This window comes from Takifugu rubripes, chromosome 6 (assembly GCF_901000725.2).
Source record: "Takifugu rubripes chromosome 6, fTakRub1.2, whole genome shotgun sequence".
Classification (NCBI taxonomy): Eukaryota; Metazoa; Chordata; class Actinopteri; order Tetraodontiformes; family Tetraodontidae; genus Takifugu; species Takifugu rubripes.
Genome location: NC_042290.1, coordinates 2,732,368 through 2,757,001, shown reverse-complemented (window position 1 = coordinate 2,757,001; position 24,634 = coordinate 2,732,368). Strand labels below are relative to the sequence as shown.

The window sequence follows — 24,634 nt, the reverse complement described above, 5'->3', positions numbered from 1 at the left end:
TGGTTTATTACTGAACCATTCTGGTGCTTCTCATCAAACACAAGCTGCTCGCAACGTGAATGTGGCTGATTTTAAACAGGCGGACCTGGGCATAAAGAAATGTGTCAAGCCACTAACTTTGATTTAGAAGATCCAAATTTTCAAACATTAATCCACCACAAGTGGAAACACTCATGGTTTCCCCGAAGAACTGATAACAAGGGATACTGAGAAACAGGAACGAGGCCGTATTGACGGAGTCCAACTGTTGTCGATAGTTGTAGAGCAAAACTAGCTAGCACAGAAAGAGACGGAGGACAGAGCGATAAACACACTAACTGGAAGACTTAACAGATTCAACCAAACAAGAAGGCAGCATTTTACAAACACTTCAAATCACACATCTTTGAGCTTTGGTTTTCAAAGTCTCATTATTGAGTCATTTCACATTTGAAGAAAATCTAAATGGAAACAGCTGAAAATGTTCATAAAAAAAGAGTTCTTCAATTTACCGCAAGAGAAAACCATCCCGAAGGCCCATAAATGAACTTTATCAAAGGGAAAAAAATCCCCCTGAAACCAATACCTAGACAGAAAATAAAATAAATTAAATACTAAATGAATAAAAGTACATCTCTGAAATTAAAGCACCTGTTTTTTATGTCCAAGTTGTCTCCATTGTGGACATTGGAACAGGCTAATCAGCTGCAAGGCTTTGGTAGGTAATTCACGAAGAGCTACTCTTAAATCCATCCCACCATTGGTCAAACAGAAACTCAGTTAACGTTCTGGGCGACTGCAGCAGGACACCAAAGACTTCCTAACAACATCGTTGATTACCACAGCTTCCCCTAATTTCCCCGAGCTTGCTAGTCTGAGTGACACTCCCTCTACTGTTTGTGTTACTTTATGGTATTATTAGATGTTAATGGTATTTGCTAACCGATACATGAACCTCATGGCTTTACTGAGGTTTATTCTACAGCAAAAACATTCCATGTAAAAGGCTTTCAGAGATGATAAGACAATGGCACAGCTGTGCTCGGGAAGCCATTATTTGGAATGGCTCGCACAGAGCAAGGCAGCTTTCCCCTTCTGGGTGTGTCCTGCTTGGATTGTGGCTAATAGGAGCAGGGCAGCTTGCTGAGCATACAAATGAAGGAGTCTAATGGATGAGAAGCTGCTACAGGAAGCGTCTAAAATTCTACAAAACAGGAAGGCAACAGGGTGCTGATGTGAGATAAACCATCAGTATCATCAAGCAGGAATCCTGGCATGGTATAGAACAGTTCTCTACATAAGCACACTTATATAAAGCAGTACAGATGAACTGGTAAGTTAATTTAACACTATGGTGGTTGTATAAAGACAAAAATATAGAAATTGTAGACATGGCATCGATGGGTACTTAGGGCAAGATGCTACACACTGTATACTGTTTATTGTTCAAGCTAAGACATTAGCACTGATGTCAGCCTATCCAATCTCCTTCATTTTCCCTTCCTTCTGTTGTGGGCTGCTCCTCCCTTTGTGACTTCAGCAGATATTCCACAGTGAGACATCATACACAAGGGCCGGGAGGGCGCACAAATAGACCGCATTTCCACTGAGGCGAGATGACGAGCAGAGGAGGAGGAGTAAAGCAGGAAGAGGAGGAGGCAAAAGGGCTTCAGTAGTATCCTCCTGATACTTCTAATAAGACAGAGGGGAAGGGAAACCAGAGGAGAGATGCTGTTCCTCTCACCCTGCAACGGCACCTAATCCCCTTCCAGAAACCACTTACTCTGCTCCAAGCTGGAGGCAGTTGAGGATACGTTTTAGGCCAGAAACAGGCCACTCTCCAGTCCTTTTAGGAGCCAGCCAGAAAGTGGAGTAAGCCACCGTTTCCATTACAGACGTAATGTGACAAAGTGGTTCAGCTGCTGCCCCTCACAGCTGGACACTGAGGGAGTTTCATAGTTTCAGTTTAACGACCAAAAATGTATCAAGACACATTTTAGGGAAAAACTAAATTAAAACTAAATCACATACAACTAAAAACTGTCTTTCTGTTTGAGGCAGGAGGGCTGTAGCATTAGCCTACATTAGCCTAAAATATTTGCATCATTTCTATTTATTTTGTTTCCCTGATGAATCATGAAAATCTCAGATTCTAAACTTTGTGTGGATCTGTATCACATGTGCCAGATTCCTGGAGGCAGATTGGAGAAATTTGAGCTTTGAAAGCCAAACGTTAAAACTGTTCAATGTCTCTTTCGTGCCAACTCAAATGTCCCTACTTTGTTCACAGATATACGCATGACCTGTTGCAAGGCACAGAGGGTTTTTAATTTTAATTATTTAAATTCAAGATCTAGATGATGTTTACTTGGTGTGGCAATCATTTGGCATCAATTGGTGCCCTTAAGAGTGTCAACAATAGCTCCAGAAACAATAAAATGATTGCAACAATAAAACTGCTTCCTCTTCTGAGAAAAAAAAAGCAGTTGTAAATAACCCGACAGTTGTGTTTAAAAGACTGAACTGGACAGATGCAACGCTAAAGTGAGCGGATGAAACTGGCATCGTGGGTTGCCATGGAGACTAGCTGGTTTTTGCACTGTAATAGGCAGAAAGTCAATATTAAATGGAATACTTGGATTTATAGCAAAAATACAAATACATAAATCAATAATGGAAGGATCTGGTCCCATCCAAGACTGAGCGTTGTAAGGGGTCTGGACTGACTCACGTATGAGGTGGGAAACCTGCCAGTCATCAGGTGAAACACGATGACGAGTGTCACTTGACGCCACGCGTCACTCGCCTTGTGGCAGCCACATTAACAGACAGAGACGCAACGTTGTGTCTTGGCAATGAAGTCGCGAGATTCTTCCAAAGCTTCCGCTTTGTGAATCCTGCCCTCACACCAGCGGCGGCGGCCCAGCTGCCGCACGTGAAAAAAATGGCCGACACCCCCCAAAAAAGCTGCCAAATGCCATCATGATAACGGGTGGAGCCAGTGCATGTAAACGCATCTACCCAGCAGCCATTTTACATTTCAGACACAAATAGATGTGCTGGAAAAGAAAAGGATGCAAGGCGGGTTTGCAACACCTACTGCTCTGTAATGAGTCAGATCGTCTCACTGTATCTTTAAAAAAAAGAGTCGTGAACTGGGATTTTACTTCTGGTGAGCCATTAACAGTCAACTTTTTCAGTGGTGTGTGCACAGTAATGACAATAAGACAAATATTGCATCCATATCAGAATAAAAGGGTAACTTGTCAAAACATGGGATGCACAGGATAACACTCTGATCACTCTACTTTAAAATATACAATAAAGGATGAAATTATTTTTAAGAATTCATCAACTACAGAGAGCTCCAGTATAATATTTGATCATATTTCTTGGTATAATCAATAAAAATGGACCACGGATGTTCCTTCCTGCTGCTCCGAGCTCCTCTCTGACGTTTCTAGACAGAGGTGGGCTGGTAACAGCCCGCCGTAACGTGAAAACGAGACATCGGTATCAGCAGCACTCGGCTGGCCTCACAAAACCCAGAGTTCCCTCGGTGAAAGGATCACTTAGTGGGAGAAAGACATCAAGCAGAAGAGCCAAGGAGACAACCACCACGTGCACACACATCTCTGCAAAAACTACATCAGCCACACAGCTGTGAGTGCAGCCGATATTGGGAAAGGGATCAATAACAGAAGGAACCACAATTTCAATGATTACACTGAACCTGTCAAATTATTTACAACCCATATATATATAGTATATAGACACACATATATATATATATATATATATATATACACACACACACACGTGGTATTATGTTTGTATAGTTGTTTTTACCATTCAGTTTTTCACTGTGAAAATGCAAATAAGAAGTGAAACTACTTGAATGAACAGAACTCTACAAGGATATTCAGATATATCAGGGTTTCCAAAACCACTACCAAGAACCCAGAAGAGGCTTTTGTCCTCTTTGAGCCCAGGTGAGGCAGTGCACGTGCTGTTGTTGGGGTTTTCAGACGATATCCAAGCAATTTTGGTCCTACTTGGGCTGTAGTCCAGCTGGACTTTCTGTCCTACCAAAAGATGCTGCTTCCAGCTGTGTCTGAAGTCACACACTTGTTCACTATTCCCTACTCACTATAAAGGGAGCTGACTTCAGTCAACTGCTTAGTGCACTCATTGATAAACTGAAGCTGAAGTTTGATTGTTAATTGATAATCTGCATCATATCTACCTTCTCACGTACAGCTGCAAAGGATGATGGGATATATTGCTTTGTTTGGAAGCATCACTTGTCCATTGCTTCTCACAATGCATTATTTCACCATTTGGAAACCCCTCACAATGGCGTGCACACTATTGAGGGAGCTATGTAGGGGACAGGGAGTGGTTCTGGACACAAGGCCAAGTCGTCAACCTGGTAGGACAGAAAACCTGGCTGGGATGTCGGCCTTGATATTTCCAATATTTTAAACAATAAAATACCAGCTTTTTTCCTTCTTGTGCTTTTGTGTCAGACAGAAGTGTTGATAAAATTATGATAAAATTACCTTGATAATAACTAACTGCCAAAGGCCAAGTGCTCCTGGTTTTAAACACAATTAGAGATGACCCACTAATTGACTCATTTATTGTATGTTCCACATACAGATTAATTAAGAGACTAATTAAAAACCTTTATGAAACAGGCTCTTTGCTCTCTTTTCTACAATCGAAACAAAATGCTCATGGAGACTCGTGCACAGGAGAAATTGCTGAGATTCCTCATCTGGGCAGCCTATCAAGCTATCGGTCAGATGATATCATACAGTGTTTGTCCCTCTCAGACAGCAGAGATTGTAAAGCAAAATAAATGACAGGCTGACACATAATACGCAACAATAATACACAACATCTTTTGCTCACACCGTGGCAGACGTTCAAAGGCAGCATGTATTCATGGCGGCAGGGTGTGAGGCTAAGCTAAAGTAATCCGACCCCTGCGTGTGTGTAAAACTATACTTTGAAGGCCCCCATTGTGTGGAGCCCCACCGCCACAGAGGCACATGAAAAGAAATCACAACTTTGAAGATGATACAAGCGCCGACTCTCACCCAGACCACTTACCATCGAATTAAAGATCCACATAAATAAATAAAAACAAATGCCCCCGCTCTTGTTTCCCTGGAGATGACAGTGGGAATATTGTTCTCAATGACTTCACCCAGGAGCTTCAGACTGCGGTTGCCATAGAGTTTACATGGGCAGTAAAAGGCCATTTGAGGCTTTAGTCAATAGCTGTAATGTTTAGCTAGCAAAAGCGGCGAGGTTAAAAGGAGAAACACTGATGCACATGGTGCAGGGGCACTACGGCAAGAGCAGAATATAAATATAGAATCTATTGGAACGGTGCATTTCCAGTATGGGGTAGAATGGATTTCTTAGTTAAATACAAGAAACAGATGGGCTAAGATGAGCAGAGATTCATAACAGACTAAGATTGGAGTATTTGTGTGTCTTATATTCATATGCCTGTAAATTTAGTGCCGCATTTGTTATTTGAAATCATTTACAGAGTTGCAAGTATGATGTCTAGACTACAGCACCGCGTTCTGTTGGTCTCAGGCCTTATCTCCAGCATCTGCTATTTTCCAGTTTGCTGCACTTTATGGTAAACACCAAAGTAAGGTAAATTACATTTTAAAAGAATCCGAGGTAACAGAGAGGCAGAAGCCGATGCCGACCTATAATATATCTTCCAGTCCATATGGTATATGTGGAAAATCGACATTAGGACCGGCAGCCGTGTGTTCTGAAGTGAGCAATGACGTCTAGAGTATGATGAGCAGCATTTTAAGGTGTCCATTCTTTTTATCGTGATGAGACACACCTGCTGCATCGCAACCGAGTCTGGCTTTTGTCGTCAGTGTGTGAGAAAAATGCATTTATTTGCTACTTTATTGCTGCGGCGTCATCCTGTTAGATGCGTACCTTTTTCCTTTGTCTATTTGAGTGAGACCACTTTTTATCTCAAGCCTTGAACATCCTTCAGAGTCACTGATTAAGTTTAAAACTGCCAAATTGGATCATTTGAAGGACTAATTATGCTCTATCCTGCTAATTATCCCACTTTCTTTTGATTTATATTAGCCCTATTTCAGAACTTAATGAACTGTCCACAAAACAGATAAAACAGGCGTATATAAACTGTAAAGGTAATGGACTCTTACTGAGTCCGGCCTGCTAATTTAAATAAGCCGACGTGTAATTTATTCCCTTCCTGCATGGATTTTTTTTATTCAGCCAGAGTCAGGAGTCCCAGGTTTCTGTCAGCACGCTGCTTCGCACCATTAATCGCGAAAGATGCTTGAAGAAATGATATTCTAAGCAGCTTTCTGGCGCTCCCTCTTGCTGCGTATGATTTGCTGTGTATGACTCCTCATCAGTGCTCAGTCTTCCTCAGTGTTTTATTGATTGTCTTTGCAAGCCAGGCAGATTTATTGTCTTATTAGAGGCTTTTAATGCTTGATGGGGACGGATTAAAGGTCTGCCACTGCCTCAAGCCACACTATCATTTCATTCTGATTGAATCACTGTAACAATATAATTATCCGAAGAGATAAACACTGGAATTGGGGTGGAGGTGGGCGGCATCTTAGACTTTGAGAAAGCACCCCAACTGATGGTTGAGCTGTGCATTATAAGATGTTATATAAGTGAGGCTGCTTTATTCAAAATTAAGCAGAATTGTGTATTTCTCCTCTCAAAGCACAGACAAAATGATCTCTTTAAATTATCTTTCTTCCAGATGGGTCAATAAATTCCCGTCCCTATCCCCCGGCTTTGAAATGATCAATGACTTACGTATTGATAGATAGCGTCCACTTAAATTTTAGCTGGTTAAATATAAGATAAGGCTCTAAAGCCTGTGCCGTCATGTGACAACACTCAGGTGCGACTAAAGTCTGTTTAATCCTCTTCCCCGGGCTGAGCACCCCAGCACACCGCTAGACATCTTTAATCACTTGAGTTTCTCCAGGGATCACATCTGCCTATGCTGTGATCCAGTGAAACCAACCATTCGGAGGTGAGCTGATCAATTTGCCATTGATGTGGGCTCAGTCTGGAAACCTCCGACCTCCCTGGATCCCACAGGAGCGTGTTGAGCACAAAGCAATCAGAGCGGAACACAAAGAAACCCCCAATCAGGCTGTGGAAACAATGGCTGGTTGCTAAGCAACACACCAAATGCACACATGTACAAAATAATGGTTCATTTGAATCCCGCTGAGTCAGCAATAGATAGAAGAAACTTATCAGCATTTGTTTAAATATTATTGTTGTCATTTTGTTGCCTATGTAAGTGATATTTCTGAGTGACTTTTAGTGTTTTTCAACTACAATGGGAATATTTCATGACTGATGCAACACGTGGCTCCCAAAGCAAACGCAGCTTTATTATTAAAAAAAATTGATTTCTTGATTTCAGTTATTTACATACCAAAGCAAATCTAGATGACCACCAGCAAGACATCAAAATGTCTCCATCAAACGACTTAATAGCAAAGAAATGTTTCTACACAAAAGATTACCAAATGCAAGTTTCTACACCTTTGTCTGGAAACCTTTGCTGTGCTCAAAGGATTTTGTTGCTTTCATAAAAGAAAACAATTGCTCACAAATCCCCCCATTTTCTTGAAATAAATGACCTTAGTTGAGTTAGTTTCTTTCTGCCTAGAGCTGTTACCTTTGTTGACTTTTTTCATCAAAGAAAATAAAGGAAAAATGCTGGAAATTGTTTCGCTAAAGTTTTAAGGTTTTATGTTCTATTTAGTTATTATTAAACGCTATATAACGTTTTTATATGCTCTCAGCTTTTTCGGATTTATTTTGTTCCAAATCCACGACTCTCTACAGAAGAGAAAAAGAAGAGCGGGTACATTTCTTTGTTATCATGCAATTCGAGAATGAAATCGAAATGTCAAGAATAAAGTCCAAATGCAATGTCAAAAACAAAGTCAAACTATAATGTCAAGAATGAAGTCAACCTTTTGAGAGTGTAACAACCAGCGCACATGACGGGTTCAACAAAATGCCGTGCAGGTGAAGCTGTACTATGGACTCGGCTCTAGTAGCAAACAAAGTGCTTCTTCCTTTAGCTGATTGGGACTTTGAAGAAACTGTGGCTAAATGCAATGCTAATGTTAGCTTCACAGCTTCCAACTCAGCAGATAATGGGGAAATTAAGAGAATATAAATCCATTCTACTCAGCGACTCCACCACTTTTCCATTTATTTGTACCTCATTTTAACATTTTAGCCAACATATTAACTTTATCTGGCAACGGCTTTTACATTTGTAAAACTTTCACTGGCTTTTGTCTCATATTTCGAGTTGATGAAGACGACGGATTGGGCCATCTCAGCGGTGGTAGTCAGTGTGTTGGGGAACTGGGTGGAGAAGCAGATGGTTCTCGGTTCAGGTCCCAGTGTGGACAAAACACGGAAGTTGTTCTGGTAGTAGAAGAAGGTGCCACAACACCTTCAGGGCACTGCTGAGGACCCGAAGACACAAACCCTGCAATGACCTGGCGATTCATTGAGGGGGGACCTGCCTTCGCCTGTACGTGCTCCTCCCTGTGGTCCCGAAAGTTGCACGAGTTTTGAATTCTACTGTCATTCCTCCTCAGTTCCCAACACATTATTCATCAAGTTTTCCCATTTGCTCAGTACACCGGGCAACTCACAGGGAATTTCTGTAATGTGAGTGATAACCATTGATGATTAAAAATTGAAATGTCAATCCATCAAAAGCACAGGAACTCCCATATGATTGGGGAACCCTGGAACCATTTACCTACACAGCATCCTAAAATAAAACACTGTCAACTCGTCCCCTATCACGACAGTCTAAACAAACAGTCTTTGTGCTGGTGTGTGCCTGTAGCAGGTGCTCTCCGTTTGGTTTGCAGGCACAGAAATCGATTGTGACTGTAGTCGCTCCCCAAACAATTGAGGAGAGAGAACAGTATGATCCGAGCTAGAAAATAAAGCTTTATGCCTATGATTGACCTTTTATTTTGAATACTTTTCCGGATATATTTTCGGCCACCACAAAGAAAACGCTGCCTTTTTCTGGGCCAGATGCTTGCCAGTAATTCAAGTCCACCAAACGGCACCCATCATTGTTCATTATCCACCTCAACAACCATATTCTGGTCTGGATTTTCAGTCCTAAATAGGTGTAAGTGGGAGAATGTTTTAACACAATGATGTTGGCAAAAATACAATGTCATTGATAGATGCACAGAATTATTCACAGAATATTCAAGCAATTTGATTTTCTATAATCGTCACACCTGTAGCTGCAATACAGGATCCTTGGACACTTAAAATGCCAGTTTAAAACCCAAACTTCTAATATTTAAGTGTCAAAGTTAAGCTCTTATGACACAGTGGACGCAATTAATCCTTTAATTATCCAATCTTTGTATTCAAGGGCAAAGTCAACATGTAGCCTGTCAGCTAACGAGCTGTTGTATTCCTGTTTCTTTACTTTACTTGACTGTCCAAACAAGCTGTGCATACACGTGCACGTCCTCTCTCACGTGCTCTCTGTCGCTTGGATACGCGTAACATCTGAGCGCCGTTCTACAAGTGAAGACGCACACGCCTACATGCTTCCTCAACACAACCTAACTTGCATATTCATTGTACCTGATCTTTCAATAAACATTTGAGTTGTAAGGAGCAAAAAGAAATTGTGGCGGTGAAATGCACGTGCACGGAACTCTGGAGCCGCCCTTTTCTATAGGTAGCACTGGCTCGAAACAGCAGAGGGAAAATCTCTGCTGGGATTTCCTTTCTTTTCAAAGGCATCATCAACATACTGATGTGAATTCTCCGGCAAGTCTGATGAAATATCGACTGATTCTGCCTCCGACAGGACGCCATCATTCCCATCATCTGCCATTGTTGCTTGCTGCGACGCTAACGAGGACCTTGTCTGACATCAACACTGACAGTGTCTTCAAACCGGAAAGAAAGAAATCATTTTGGTGCCCCATTAAAAAAAAAAAAAAAAAACATGATTATGTCATCAAATAAAGGTTATTTTTGCTGAAATCTGTATTGTTTGTAGATAAGAGACCATGAAATGTAAAAACAAATATGGAAGTCTTTGTTTGTTTCTGTTGTTTTTGTTACTCCAGAAATTCATCAAAATGACATTCAGGTAATTACCATAATATAAAGATGTGTATCCTGTATCCTGTCATCTGCCTCCCCAGGAGACCAGAGACTGCACTGGAGCATCCCTAAAGATGAACCTCACTCTCCAGTTTGTCCTGGTGTGGCTGCCTATATGATCCCAAACTCCCCATCTCAAGCAGGCCTCCAAGCATTTCAGCTCAGATCATCTCTGAACCCTGATTCTCCCCACCTTTATGGCATAATATTTAAATTTAAAACCAACTATGATCATAAAAACTCCAGCTCTGGTCTTACATTTGGGGGTGATGGTGCAAAACAGGCACCATAAGATTTCCAAGTGGCAGAACTGGAGAGCCACACAATCTGTCCAGGGACAGCTGCACGTCCCCTCACATAAGCCACCCAGGAGGGCGAGACTGGCGATGCCATTAAAAGCTGTGTCGTCACATCTTCCCAAACCAGAGCTACTTGTTTAACAACTACAGAAAGAAGGTGACTCCTCTAGACTCACTCTCCGGGCACTCAGCAGCACACACAAAAGAAACCACTCTTTGGCTTCTGACTTCCATCTTCAGCTGACACCCGGCGGGCGACTGACTTACCCTGATAGGACGACCACAAAGTCCATTACATTCCAGCCGTTGCGGAGGTACGAGCCTTTGTGAAACGCAAAGCCCAGGGCGATGATCTTAATGGCAGCTTCAAAACAGAATATTCCAATAAAGTAAGGCTCTGTGTCATCCTACAGAAAGACAGGGAGAATCAAAGAGGACATTAGAATGAGCGGGGCACATGTTTTTGTTCAAAGCAAGCGTACGGTAGCTGAAGCGTTAAGAAAATAAAAAAAAGGATTGGGTCAGTAGCAGAAATGGAAGACTCGTTTCATTTCCTGCTCAAGAACGAAGACGGCGAATCCCCCTTCAAATGAATAAATGGCCGATACAATAAGAAAAAAACATTCACGCTCAGGATTGCGTTATCAGCATTGCTGAGTGAAAGGAGCGCCTGCTCATTGAATATAAGTCAGGCCAGGCTGTAACGCAATGCTGTTTAAAAATGTGCTAATTTCCCTGATGGACACCCCCTACAGGGATCAATAAAGTACTCTTGAATCTTGAATCTTGAAAAAGGTTGCCAGAGCAGAGGGCTGATTAGAGGGACACTTAAGTAAACCAGGTGGCTGCTTGGTTTCACAAGAAGAGCAAATTAGCGATGCAGTTGGTGCAACCAGAAAATCATCATTGCATGACAACGTGTCTGTCAAGGACCCAAAGCTCCTAGAAGAATAGAAATGGCCCGTGGGAGCAAACAAACTGATACTGGTGTCGACCAGAGAGTAAAGTGGATATTTTGCTATTATTGTGACGTCGAGTGACCATTAGAGTACTCGGAACCTCTTATGGCAAAACAGAAGAGCACATATACAAGACTTTTGGTCCTCCAGTTAATATTTTGAAGAACCAGAAAAGCCCTTGAGCTGCTCAAACGATATTAAGAAAGCACATAATACAATAGGAGGGGGGGGTGGCCTGCTGAAGTGCCCCTTTAGTGACATCGGAAGCATAATATTAATGCAGCGGGACAGGAAAAAAATCTGTTTGAAAGGACACTTTGGCACTCAGAGCATATGCAGGGCACACATGACTGAACAGGATTGATTTGCATCGCTCCCTGAAAGTGTCAATCAATCACCAGCGTGTCGCAGGTTCTCATTGGCGTGCGCGGTTACGTGCACCCTGGGCCCCGCTTAAACTGAGCCAGCTGCATCAGCAATGACATGACACTTTTTTTCTTTGCCTCCATTAATATCTCCAAGAGCCTGGGGTAATGTGCAGAGGATCTCTCACGCCTGCACTAAGCCTCTCCTCACTCGTTCTCTCTTACGCCCAGCACGGTGCACCCTGACAGTGACTGTCCCCAACCCCCAGCCTCACCCAGCGTCCAACATAAATAATCACATAAAAGCAGTGCGACAGGCCGGACGATAAGAAATGTGACCTCTCCCTCTAGCATCGGCAGACTGCAGACAACATGCGGCGGTAATAGATGTCGGATGGGAGTTACTGTACTGTAAGATGAAGGTGTTGAGGGTAAAATGATGAGGTTTTCTGTTAATGTTATGGAAGAGCAGATAAATGGGACCAGTAGGAGAAGCGAGAGGAGCCAGCAACTATGTAGCATTTAGCATGGGGTAAAAACAAAAGAATTGTAAGTCATACATGATGATTTAGTGACACATTTGAATATATAATGCATCATTTGTTTGAGTTGTAAATACATGAAAGAGGATGAGGAAATTCCACAATGTTGATTGAGACTCCAGAATACTGGCTTGAAAATGTCCAATGATCCGCTCCAATTACAGCTGCCTGTTTTTCTTTTGGTAGAGGCCAGTGAGTAGCTGATGGATTGGACTAATTAAAATGATTCTTCGGGGGGGGGGAAGGGGCACTGCTCTGTGCTCTGTTCGTCATAATGGAACTGAAGACCTGATCATTCTGCTCCTTTCTAATGTTTTTTCCTTCCTGAATTTGCAACGCAGGTCCTAAATGTAAAATGAATTCATTAACTTTTTCCACCCAGCTCTTGGTCTCTGGCTACTTCTGTGAAGTCAAAGTCCCCCGAGCGATTTAAAAACACATGCTGCAGAGCGCTGACCCATGATGCTGCACACCACTCGGTTTTATTTTGCGCTGGCTATTATTTTTTCTTGGAAAACAGGGGAGGATGTGCCACTCGACCTCCCTTTGCGGCAACAGCTCTGCCCTCTTTTTCAAAACTGGTTAGTTGTGCAAAGTTTCTGTCAAAGTTCAAAATGTTGCGCTTAACTAAATGCATATGTCACCCACTGTAACAGAGACCAGGAGCAACCATAAGGCATCAAAGCTAGCATACTGATAAAACACAAACACCCAGTGTGTGTGTGCTTTAGTATCTGAATGCATATTGGGTGTTTAATGATTGCTAGGGAGACTGGGGCGCTCCAATCCTGAGCACTTTTTAAACATTCATTTATTTTTAATAGTATGATGAGCAAAGAAGGAATGTTGTAGAACTCACCAGTCGTTCTGACATTGGGGTCTTGTCGCTGGCAGGTAGATGCTGCTCCAGGGCCAGAACGATGCAGTTGGCTATAATTGTAGCCAGGATCATGTACTCAAATGGAGTGTAAAGGTTAAGGAAAAGTTGAACATCAAAATGCATTCATTTCATTCACATCACGGACTGGGTTCTTTTTTTATGGGAATTCCACTAAGATTGTGATTATTCTCTTCAACAAAGCTCAAACCTTGAATCGCATACTGGTTGGACTTGTTAGAAGGCATCCTATACATCAGCTCATGATCCTTCCACATGGCTGATCATTTCCAACCATTTTCAATGCTTGGCTCACTCTGCTCTGCATCTCCACTGGGTCATTGCCTTCAGGTCAGGGCCTATTGAGGACCTATGAATTGCAAGGGAGGCAACTTATAGACGTTACAGCCAAGACGAAGGAAGATTTTCCAGAGGACACAGTGGCCCTGCTATTATAACATTGTTTTTCCTGACAATGAAAATGCTAATGTTTACGGTTCCGATGTGGTCCAATGGGGAATCTGGTTTTGATCACATTGCATTTCAAGTAGAAATGTCCCAGCCTACACTGAAAACCTAAACCAGAAATCAACATTATCACAGGTTTGTGGTTGTTTGAATTTGATTTAAAGGCAAAAATGGGCTTCTACAATTGCTTAAGTGCTTCTTGGAGGCTAACTTCCTGGACAGTTTATCCACCCTCAGGGAAAGGCTTCAGGACCATTAAACATTGAGATCCGAGTGCGTCTTGAATCGGTTTCCGGGCACATTTGAGCAGTGCTGGAGGAGTGTGGGCGACTTCAGCACCATGGAGAAGGCTCCCAACTGCAAGACGACGAGGCGGGCTGCGATCCTGGACCCGCGGCTTCCTTTTACAGATACTAAACGCATTTAACCCACAGAAGGACATGCGCACTCGGCGAAAGCAGCCACGCCACGAAGTGAGCGGGTTTACGCACTCGGATTCACAGCTACGTCAAGCAGCGGTGTCTTTTCGCCCTGTAGACACTTTACATATATATAAAAAACAACAACAACTCCAAAACACAACTTCTATGTCGATGTTTGCTGAACTAGGAAGAGACCACAATGGGATCAATGTTAAGTGACTGTGAAAACATCTTTGTGTCATGTTGCTCAGCAATACGCGCAGCGACAGGTGCCAACACTGTAGCTGCAGATGTGACCGTGGGCCAACACTAAACCCGAGATTACACTCCACGGTTTCTGATTTGCAAACATTTATGCGCGGTTGCCAAGCAAGGATTTGCACCGGGCAGGCTCCAGATGCACCTGCTCTGCTGGGGGAAGGATATGGCCACTCTGTTATTCGTTTTGCGTACTTCCTGATGAGATTGTCTTCGCGGAAGATGAAGAGGGAGCGGTTGACGGTGAGGCAGTTCTGTTTGACGGGGTTCGGGTTGTAAATGGCCATTGTCCGTGCTCTTTGTGCCATCGACTGCTTGTAAACCCTCTGGCCACCCGGAGCGGCACCGCCAGCCCTGGCTCCCCCTCTCCCGGTGCCCGGTCCGCCTCTCCCTCCGCCGCCTGCGCTGCCTCCATAGCGGGTGGGCAGATCTTCAGCGAATCGAGCCATTCTGGAAACGCACGGATCCGAAAGGGAAAATCCAAAGTGATGTCAGTGGGAATAGAGGGGAGACGCATCACAACAAACACATTTCATCCAAACCAGAGGGTGCAGCGCTCTGCAATCAAGAAATCAAAAAGTGGCCTCATTTGAGACCGCGCTCCCCCGCTTCTCTCCATTCATCCATCCTCTGCGGCACAAGTTAAAAAACGAATTAATGAATCGAACAACGCGCTTCGGCAGCAAGGTTCACTTCACTGAGGCGGATAAAACCATTCCATCCGATTTGTGGATCCGAGGGTGGGAAACGGGGAAACGGAATGACAGCAGATCAGCCCCTCTCTGTCCAAAATCCTGACAGCATCGTGCCAGCATCCAAACACCAGTTGAAACGTTCAGTGTCGCGCCAAATAAGCAGGGGAAAAACGCTGAAATTCCTCGGTTTTCCTTTCCTACTGACAACAAAAGGTAAGACAATCCAACACGGGCAGTGATTCCTATTTGATCGCTCGCTGGATGGGGGCTGAAGGCAATAAAGCAAGTCCTTAGAGGAAATAAGGAAGCGCGCATGTGATCAGAACAGGCCTATCGGTGAGGCGAGCGTGCGGAGCGTCAGTCTGCTGGCTGCTTATAAAAGACTTTACAAGTGATGAAGTTCACCAGAGCCTGCACGGGTCAAAACATCAGGGCGAATCGATGTGTCTTTAAAACTCCATCTCGTAAAAGTCTTAAGTGCCGTGTTGCCTTTATCTGAGTGCTGAGGAGAACGAATAAAGCATTTGCATGAAATCAAACATTCGCGGGCTGAAACTCATTTAATCACAAATGAGAGACTAGATTTTATTTTGCCACTGATAGATTCTGATTTCAATATTCAAACATGCCACTTCTGCTTTAGTTATTATACTGAGACTGTGATCCCATGTTTTAATTAACAGCTATGCAGGGTTTTACAGAACACTATGAGTTTAGGTTGAAGTTAATTGCCCCTGGGCTCTTTCTAACTATGTGACATTTCGTGGAGATGACGCTTGTGCCGGGAAGAGAATAATATCCGATACGTGTTGATATAAAAGCATTTTTGCTGCAATTTCCAGTCATTGTTTTTGAGAGTTACCACATAGACGCAACAGCTACCACACCACAACCATCAAGAGCCACACTGTGAAATGAGGAGATAAGTTGTGTCTCCAAATTGATGTAGGATGCAATGACTGACCTGTTACATTAGTGAATGTATGCAATTTCATTTTATCAGTTCAAAGGGGAAAAAACATACATTCATATTAGCATTTATAGTGTATTTACAAGCATTTAGCTGGGTGAAAAAGCTTCTGCAATTTCTGATCATTTAAAAACTTGTCTGGATGATTAATCTAATACAGTGGCAGTGGAAAAAAAGTCATTTCTTTAAGATCTTTAAGAGCTTTTTCGCGTCTTTGGTCATGATCGCACCATCTTCAACATGTCTCTGTCTGAGGGGACTGTGCCATTAGCATAGAAATCTGCAATCACTAAAAAGGTGCTCAAAAAACCCCAACTCTGGCCCACTGGTCCTGGCTAACCATTGACATGTCTCCACTCTTCCATCTTCATTCCCATTTTTAAGGCAGTGTTTGATGCTCTAGATCAACTTACCCTCTTACATAAGCTAGAACACTGGGGAGTCCAAGGGTCGGCACTCTCATGGTTCTGTTCGTATTTACTTGACAGGAATGCTCCAATCGGAGCTCTGGCGTGCCACAAGGTTCTGCCTTTGGCCCTCTTTTTTTATATTTATCTTTTGTTTTGTTTTTATCTGCTCTGGCAGGATAAATGTGGTCTGAAATGTCAGTGCTATGCAGAATAAATCCAATTGTACATGCTGCTGAGGATCTCTGGACTTGTGATCTAGAGGCAAATGTAATGAAATCAACCTTTGGATCAAGCTCTATGATGGATGTATGATCATGTAGAGTTTAAAGATAAGAAACTTAGTACTCATCTTTGACCCTACTTTAGCTTTTCAGCCTCAAATGGGGGAAATTTCCAAATCATCTCCATAACGTTGCTAAAAGTCACTCAGTTTTGTCTCATCACATAGCTGAAATTGTCCTCCCTGCTCCGTTGTCTTCTAGACTCATGTCCGGCCTCCCTGGATCTGCTATCGGTAATCTTAAGCTTGTTCAGGACGCTGCAGCCAGAATTTTGATCAGAACCAGTGAACACAGCCACACAACTCTGGTCTTAGCGTTTGTGCACTTGTTGCTTATCCAGACCAGAGCGGATTATAAAACCCTCCTTTTAACCTATACGGTTTTAAATGGTCTGACCCATCCTCCTTAGTTAACCTGTTAAAACCTGTATTCTGCCACATTGTTTAAATAAACTAACCAGTAGCTACAGTATCAGATCACGTCCTGGCAGCTGTGAATGGTCCAGATGCTGTCGAGGAGTCATCTAGTGGTTGAAGTTATGTGATACATAATGCCTTTGGAACCACTGTATGCTTATATGCAAACTTGATGATCTATGGCAGGCAAATATGTTGACAGAAATGTCTGTCTGCTGCCCAAATTCTAACTCCTAAATATCCAGACAGTCTTTAAAGATCAGTAAATTAATAAAATACTAAAACAGAAAAGAGAGTAAGAGTAGCAAATGCGGTGTACAACCCACGTCGTGCCGTTGAGGTTTTCATGCTTCCTGATCATCTGAAGCACTCCGTCTCTCTGACCCACTCTGCTCAGACCATCCAGGGATAGAAATGTGTCATATTTTTCACTGTTTCCACTGAAATGGAATTCCCTCCACGTGTGGACGTCGTTTTTGTCTTCAGAACAAGTGTCAGTCTGGGTCACCGTGTCCAGCTCCTCTTCTGATCGCTCTTTGAGGCGGTGACTGTCCCCAGTGGTTGGAACCCACCAGGTGTCCCTGTATTCGGCCCCGAGGGTGAGCATCCGCCAGTAACCTAATGTGGCTGCCCGCACACCTGCGATGGAGGAACAATTACAGTTAAGTTTTAGTTCTCCAATAGAGGTGGTTTTGTCATTTAAAAATATTAAAAATTCAACATTAGGTGCTGAGGGGATTCGATCATGGTCTTCACCACAACTGCAACACGATGCAGTTTACATAAATGTTTCGTATTACAGATGTCGGAATTATTGGCCTCCTAAAACACAGTTTTAGAAGGCCAAATCACTCCAGCCTCCACTAGTTTTGACACAATCTCCAGAGTAAAGTACCACGGTTGAAAGTAATACAATTTTCTGATTTACATAAATGGAGCATACACATGCAGCGGTATCTTCTGTTTGACTCCCATCATCATCCTCAACAACACAAGCAGGATGTTATACAAAGCCTGAACCAGCGGGCACAAGGGATGAGGGGCAGGAGAGGGAGAAGAACCTCATTTGGAAATCTCTGAAAAGGTGTGGTTATCCTGTGGTTATCCCACCCCAACATAGAATAATGTTGTTTATGTTGTCGGGTGCAGTGAAGAATGTACAGATCTGTACATCGGCGACACTAAACAGTCCGTGCACAGATGCATGGCACAGAGCCAATTCCTCAGGACAAAATTCAGCCGTCCAGCTACTCTTCAAAGATAAGACATTCATTTGAAGACAGCAATGTTCATGTTTCAGACAAAGAAAGATGGTTGGAAAGACAAGAAAAAGAAGCCGTCTTTGTTAACCTGGAAAACCCTCCACAGAACAGAGGAGGAGTCTGAAGGTACAGTTGCTCGTCAAGTCATATCCCAGGATCCCTCCCCAGAAAGTTTCACTATCATTCACATCCAACATCACATGACCAGAACAATTCACAAACTTAATTAATGCATGTCGGCACCAAGGAGGACAGCATGCATGCATAACCCCCACCACTCAATTGAGAACTGAGGAAGCCTCTTGGATAAGAAGTGGAACCTCCTCAGTAAACTAAACAAAGTCCAGTAGAATTTTCTTAAGCCAAGAATTGTCTTTGACCTGGATGACTGAGAGCAGTCATCAAAACATGGTTGCTGCGACCCTGCATCCTGCTATTGGCCTAAAAAAGGGCTCCTTCAAAACACATGACCAAACATCTCAACGTCAGACTCTGAGGGTTTCTCCACACATCCCAACTCACTCGCAGACGACTGTTTATAGTTTTCTGCATAATGAGGGGTTTATTATAGCATTCGGCTGGCCGTCTTGTGTGGTTTTCTTATCTTTGTTTTCCAGCTGGCTGCAGCAGTTAACAACTCACCTGGCCCCCGTGTCTCTCGACCTACCAATGTTCCGCCTTCTCCCAGGGCGGTGCTGCTAACCCTAGGGTGGGCTTCAAATAATGTGGGTTATTGAGGTGTTATGATTACAAGCATTATAAGAATATAGCCATCTGACAAATTAATTATTTTAGTTTTCTTTCCATCCGTTGTGATCATGAAAACCATGTTTTTTTCAGGATGCAGACAAAGTGCCATTTTTCTCTCTATGCTAATTACAGTGACGGGCCTCAGAAAATAAGGTGAAAATATCAGGCTATAAATCAATTTTTAATATATATAGCATCTGTTACAGTCAAAACATTTTCTGGACCCTTTCCAGAATCCCAGGGCCTGACCTCCAACAAGCAACAATGGCAAGGAAAAACTCCTCTTTAACAGGAAGAAACCTTGAGCTGGACCAGGCTCATGTAGGGGCAGGCCAGCTGGGTAGAGAGAGGCTAAATGATATTATTTTCACTAAGAGGTGGGAAGTGTTTCCTTACATTTTAATCAAGATAATTGTTGCTAAACAAAAATATTCAAGTAAAAATAAAAGTTTCTTTTCACTATTTTTCTCTGTTCAGAGGTCAACTGAACTGCTCTAGAGATACATCCCTGTCTAAAATCTGATGCTGCTTTCCTTACTCTGAGGACTTTGCTAATAAGGTTAGCGGACTCTAACTACAACCAGGTGAGATCATCCTCTCCTATGATGTCACTTCCCTATTCCCTATTCACATGCATCCCCACCATAGCAGCAGTAGAAGCCATTGAGAAGCACCTTGTGTTGGATAACAACCAACTAGAGGGTTAAGAGGGTTGTCAATGAAGCTGCTAATGTCAAGTTAGAAGAACAATTTTTGAACAGGTGTTGGACAGAGACATTTCCTCTGCACCCCCCACTGACATCATTACATAAGGACAGCATGGATGTCAGCGTTGTTTTGTACTTTGCTATTTTGTCCCCTTTGTAACGTACACAATCTCAGCCCAGCTCATGCAGCAAAGAGTTTTTTAAATTTGTGGTTAACCTGGAAAAGGGGCCGTAGGAGGTGAGCTCTTAGGGCTATTATTTCCTCATGGTGTTTCCTCATGGGGGCCTGCCTGGCTGGGAGATGTTTCCGGTCTACCGCTGGGGGTGCTGTCCCGTGGACGGCTCTGGCCTGGGTGGTTAGGGGGCTCTGTGCCTTGATGTGGAGCCTCCGGTCTGTCCGGGTCGGGCTGGTCTTTGTGGCGCTACCACCTGTGGTCACGGACCGTGACCTCCCTCGGCCTGATGGGCCTCCAAAGGTGGCGTCTCCTTCGCCTCACGTCTCAGTGCCCAGCCATGTCTCAGCTTGTTTGTGTGTGTGGGTGTGTGTGTTTGAGTGTGTGTATGCAGCTGTGTGTGTGTGTGTATCTGTGTGTGTGTCCTTTTTCTTGATTCTCTTGTTTCTCTTTGTTGTTTTTATCCTTTGTGAGGCACTTTGTGCTACCCAGTGTATGAAAAGTGCCATATAAATAAAGATTGAATTGAATTGAATTGAATTGAATTGAATTGAATTGAATTGAATTGAATTGAATTGAATTGAATTGAATTGAATTGAATAGAATAGAATAGAATAGAATAGAATATTATGGGTGACGCTGCCCAGATTGTAGTAGACACAGTAGTGTCCTGTGAGAGATTGTAAATTATGTATAGGAATTATCCAGTTATAATGGTTTGTATGAAAAACTGTTTGAAAATAGACTTTTACAAATAAGTAAAGCTTTTAAAAAGCCTTTGAGGGGAAGAGAAGAAACTTGGAGAGCCAGAAATGATCACTCCCTCTCCATCCCTGACCCTAACCCAGAGGTGAAATGTCTTCAAGAACCAGAAACCATGTCCAGGTGCTCACTGGGATCAAGCCGACCCTGATGAATGAGAACATACGCAGACATCCTGACCAAATCAGGCCAGAATACTTTTGAGCTGTATTCACTTTGTTTGGCCAGTTGGAACAATTTTATGAAAATCCCCCAAATTTGTTAAAATTTGTTCTGTGTACCACTGCGACAAAAAATCTAATATTTTGAATGATCCTGGCTGTTAAAAAGGCTCATGTTCAACAATCTCGGTCATTTCCAAGTGGTGAAAAGTCTCCTCTGGAATCTGGTGAGTTCTGTACCTTCTAATCAGCAGTATGATGAAGTGTGTGTTGCCTAGTGCCATTCAGTTCTCTACTGGGTCAGAACTGTTTGTCCCAAGACAAATGTTTTAATATAATTATTGTGTCAGGAAACCCTCCAATTGGACTTCAGCTGCCTATTATTAAACATACTGTAGTAAAACTGCTGCGTTTCATTAGATTGGAAGCTGTGGCCAAGAATTTATTGAGCCAGTAAAGATGTGGGAGAAGTTCCTTTTTGTATGGTCCTAGTTTGGAATCATACATTTTGGGGCCACCGGGAGCGACCAAGAAGATACACCAAGATGACTACTTTGATTAATAATACAAGATTGAAGACCGCTGTCCCACAGGTGACTAATGATTGTTGGAGATTATGACTGGAGATATGAGGGAAAGGTGGAGGCAGACTTGAAAGGAAGATGAAAAATACCTGAAAACATGGTTGCATCCCAACGATGGGGCAAACTGCAGGAGTGACACTAACAAGAGTCAATGAATCACAAGACTTCCAATGAAGATCACTGAGGACCGTGTGATAGAAATGTTCCAAATAGTAGCAGAGCTGTGGCATGAAAAGAACACCAATAATGAGCAGCTCTGCCAATAAACCTGAAACTCTTAGAACAAAAACACACGCATTCTGCAAGTCCAGACAGCACACACTCAAACCCTGAAGGCACATCAAGGGAGGCTGGACAGTACGGTGGCCGAGACATCTCACTGGATACGTGGTTGTGAGAAGACAGAAAAACAAGGAACCTCTCCTAGTTAAAAACTGTGGTAGCTCAGGCTGGAGAAGACTGGGCTGAGAAGCAGAAGGTTCTTGCTTCAAGTCCCAGCGCAGACAAAGAATGGAAAATGTGCCAGGAGGGCACCTCCCCCGACCAGGACACCCTCAGAGGATTGCCAAGGTACGGAACCCCCAAATACTCTGATCAGGCCCTGCGACGTAGCTGGCGATTCATTCAGGGGTTTATCCTGCTGGGATATAGCTGGGATAGGCCCCAGCACTCCCAAAAGGGATGTAGAACTCTAGGGGGAAAAGAAACAGCTTTGTAAAATAGGTGGGTTTTTTTATTGGTCCTTCACAAATAAAAGGAACATGACTGAAGCCACAGTATCCTTTGAACCTGTCACAGGCTTCTGGATCCAGATGCAACCCAAAAACCACGGGTGAACTTTGCCAGTTTTGGGGTTTTATTAACACTCGGTTCAAAGAACAGTGTCCCCAAAACAATCCAGGAAAATAATCCCACAGGCTGATGATCCTCATAAAAGAACTCCGGCAAATGGGAACAGACAGGGAGGAGGCAAAGACTTGGTCGGATCAAAGCAGGAAGAATAACGCCAGAGAGCTGGACATGAACACAGGAACAACCCAGCAACCCCTGAGCAACAGGCGGAGGGTTTAAAACGCCGAGATCCAAACAGGTGGGCCAGATCGGGCCGATGAGCCGAGGGAAGACACAGGTGTGCAGGATTGAGCGACTTAGGAAGGAGCAGACTGGGAGAACGGGACGTTTCCAGGAGCTGAGGCCCAGGTGGATGGACTGATACAAGCAGGGATTCTAACTCAGCATCACGCCTTCGGTTCCTGGCGTCATGTCACGGATCTTTCAAAGATCCACCTGGATGTTCAGAGCTCCTGTTGTTGGCATTGGAAGGAACTTCAGTTGTTCCTGCACCAGTTCCGACTCCAGATGTTCTGGTTGTTCTGCTCATCGACCAGACAGGTGTGTTGAGACCACATGCAGGGCAGGAGATCTGCTAATCTCCTGGTGTTGTGGACGGGAAAAGAAAACGCGATACTTTGCAGCTTCTTTGGATCGGAGCACGTGCTCTTATGATGTTGAGAACTGCTCTTCCAGTTTTGAGTTGATATAAAGGGTGGAGGCTCCAAAGATCTGTGTTTGACTTCCAATATCAACACTGCATGATGACAACGTTAAGGTGGGACCTTTGGGACAATTCAAGCTTTTTGACTTGTTGGGGACCAGTTGCATGAAGCTTCCACGATGACGCTGTAGAATAGGTTTCTGTTGGGCCAAACTTTGGATGAAGGACACAAGTGTATCCCTGAGAATAGGACCGGAATAATGCGCAGTAATTCCAATGCACGCAGATCCGGGAGGAAATCTGAGTAAAGCTGTTGGTTTGCTAAAGTACCTGAGAGATTATGATGCACATTACACGCTTGGAGAATCCAAAACGTCAAATTGGTGGAGTTGGATCATTTCTGCTTCTTGAAAGGATATTTTAACTAGAGCTGTAATTATTTTAGGCACAGTTTTGTTGCTGTTTATGCTTCTGGCATGAGGCTTCAACCACTTTAAAGTAACAAATTAAAGATTTTTTTAAGAAGACTTGGACATTCTCTCCTTTTTAATGAAATGTTGCTCAAACTGTGTATTTTTATATATATATATTGATGCCTGTTTTGTATATATAATGGGCAATTCCATAATAATTGCCCATATACTATGGAATATAATATAATTCCATAGTCCTTCGACAGTGGGGATGAATTTTGGAATAACAACTATTCTCCCACTTGTCGAGTCACTGGTTTGTTTTGTAAACTGTCTTTTAGAACTGCTGATTTGCAATGAATTTGCTGATTAGTGTGGGTCAGAGTGTGGCACTATTATAAAATAATTATGAGTTTATCAGGAGCAATTTGTAAGTATTACTGGTCACACGGGTCGCCTGAGTGAAACTACATTAAATTCTGCAGGAGGCAAACGTGGTTTTTCTGTCATATTTCAACATTTATGAAAACAAAAATGCCTCATCTCTGATATTGACGATGTATTCTTGTTTATATTTCACCTTCAATAAATAATAACTGGATAAAAACAAACTAAAGATGCTCTTCAGTGATTTATAGTTACCTTTTGCCTTTTTCAACTATTTGACTCACTATTTCCACTTTTCACAATCTCATTATGTATTGCAAGTTAATTTAGGCTGTAATACTCCGTTTATCATTTTGAATTCATATTTGCATACTTTTGTCCCACTGGATAAATGTCCATACTTGTGGAGTTGATTAGGACACTCAGCAGCCTCTATTAATCCATAAAAAAGGACGGGAATTTGGGAAGAACTTACCGTAAACCACAGAGGATCTTGTCTCTGCCCATCTCGAGCTGGGAGGTGTTTTCCTCATCACAGCTCTCCAGGGGTGCCCGCAAAGATCAGGTTCAATTGTTCATTTGTCTCAGGCACACTCCTTGACTGTAAGCCCGGAGGAGGTTCTCCTGAAAGTCTTCACAGCAGGGGAACCACAGACAAGGAGAAAGCTTGTCCGACCATGGAATGCGGAAAGGCTGCTTCCTGTCTTGCTAGTCCAAACAAATAATACCAGAGAAAAAAGAGAATGATTCAATTATCGTC

General features: G+C 43.0%; 1 protein-coding gene across 1 annotated transcript in view; it reads right to left on the bottom strand.

Annotated features, from left to right (window-relative positions):
* cacna1bb (calcium channel, voltage-dependent, N type, alpha 1B subunit, b) overlaps positions 1–24,548 on the bottom strand; it is a 103,339-nt gene extending 78,791 nt beyond the window's left edge. Inside the window, exons 1-5 of the mRNA XM_029837495.1 lie at positions 24,350–24,548; positions 17,507–17,819; positions 14,577–14,858; positions 13,243–13,348; positions 10,785–10,924 (exon numbers count right to left, since the gene is read on the bottom strand). Of these exons, the coding sequence (XP_029693355.1) occupies positions 10,785–10,924; positions 13,243–13,348; positions 14,577–14,858; positions 17,507–17,819; positions 24,350–24,407 (899 nt within the window). The 5' untranslated portion in view covers positions 24,408–24,548. The remainder of the gene's footprint in view (positions 1–10,784; positions 10,925–13,242; positions 13,349–14,576; positions 14,859–17,506; positions 17,820–24,349) is intronic.
* Between the last annotated feature and the right edge of the window lie 86 nt (positions 24,549–24,634).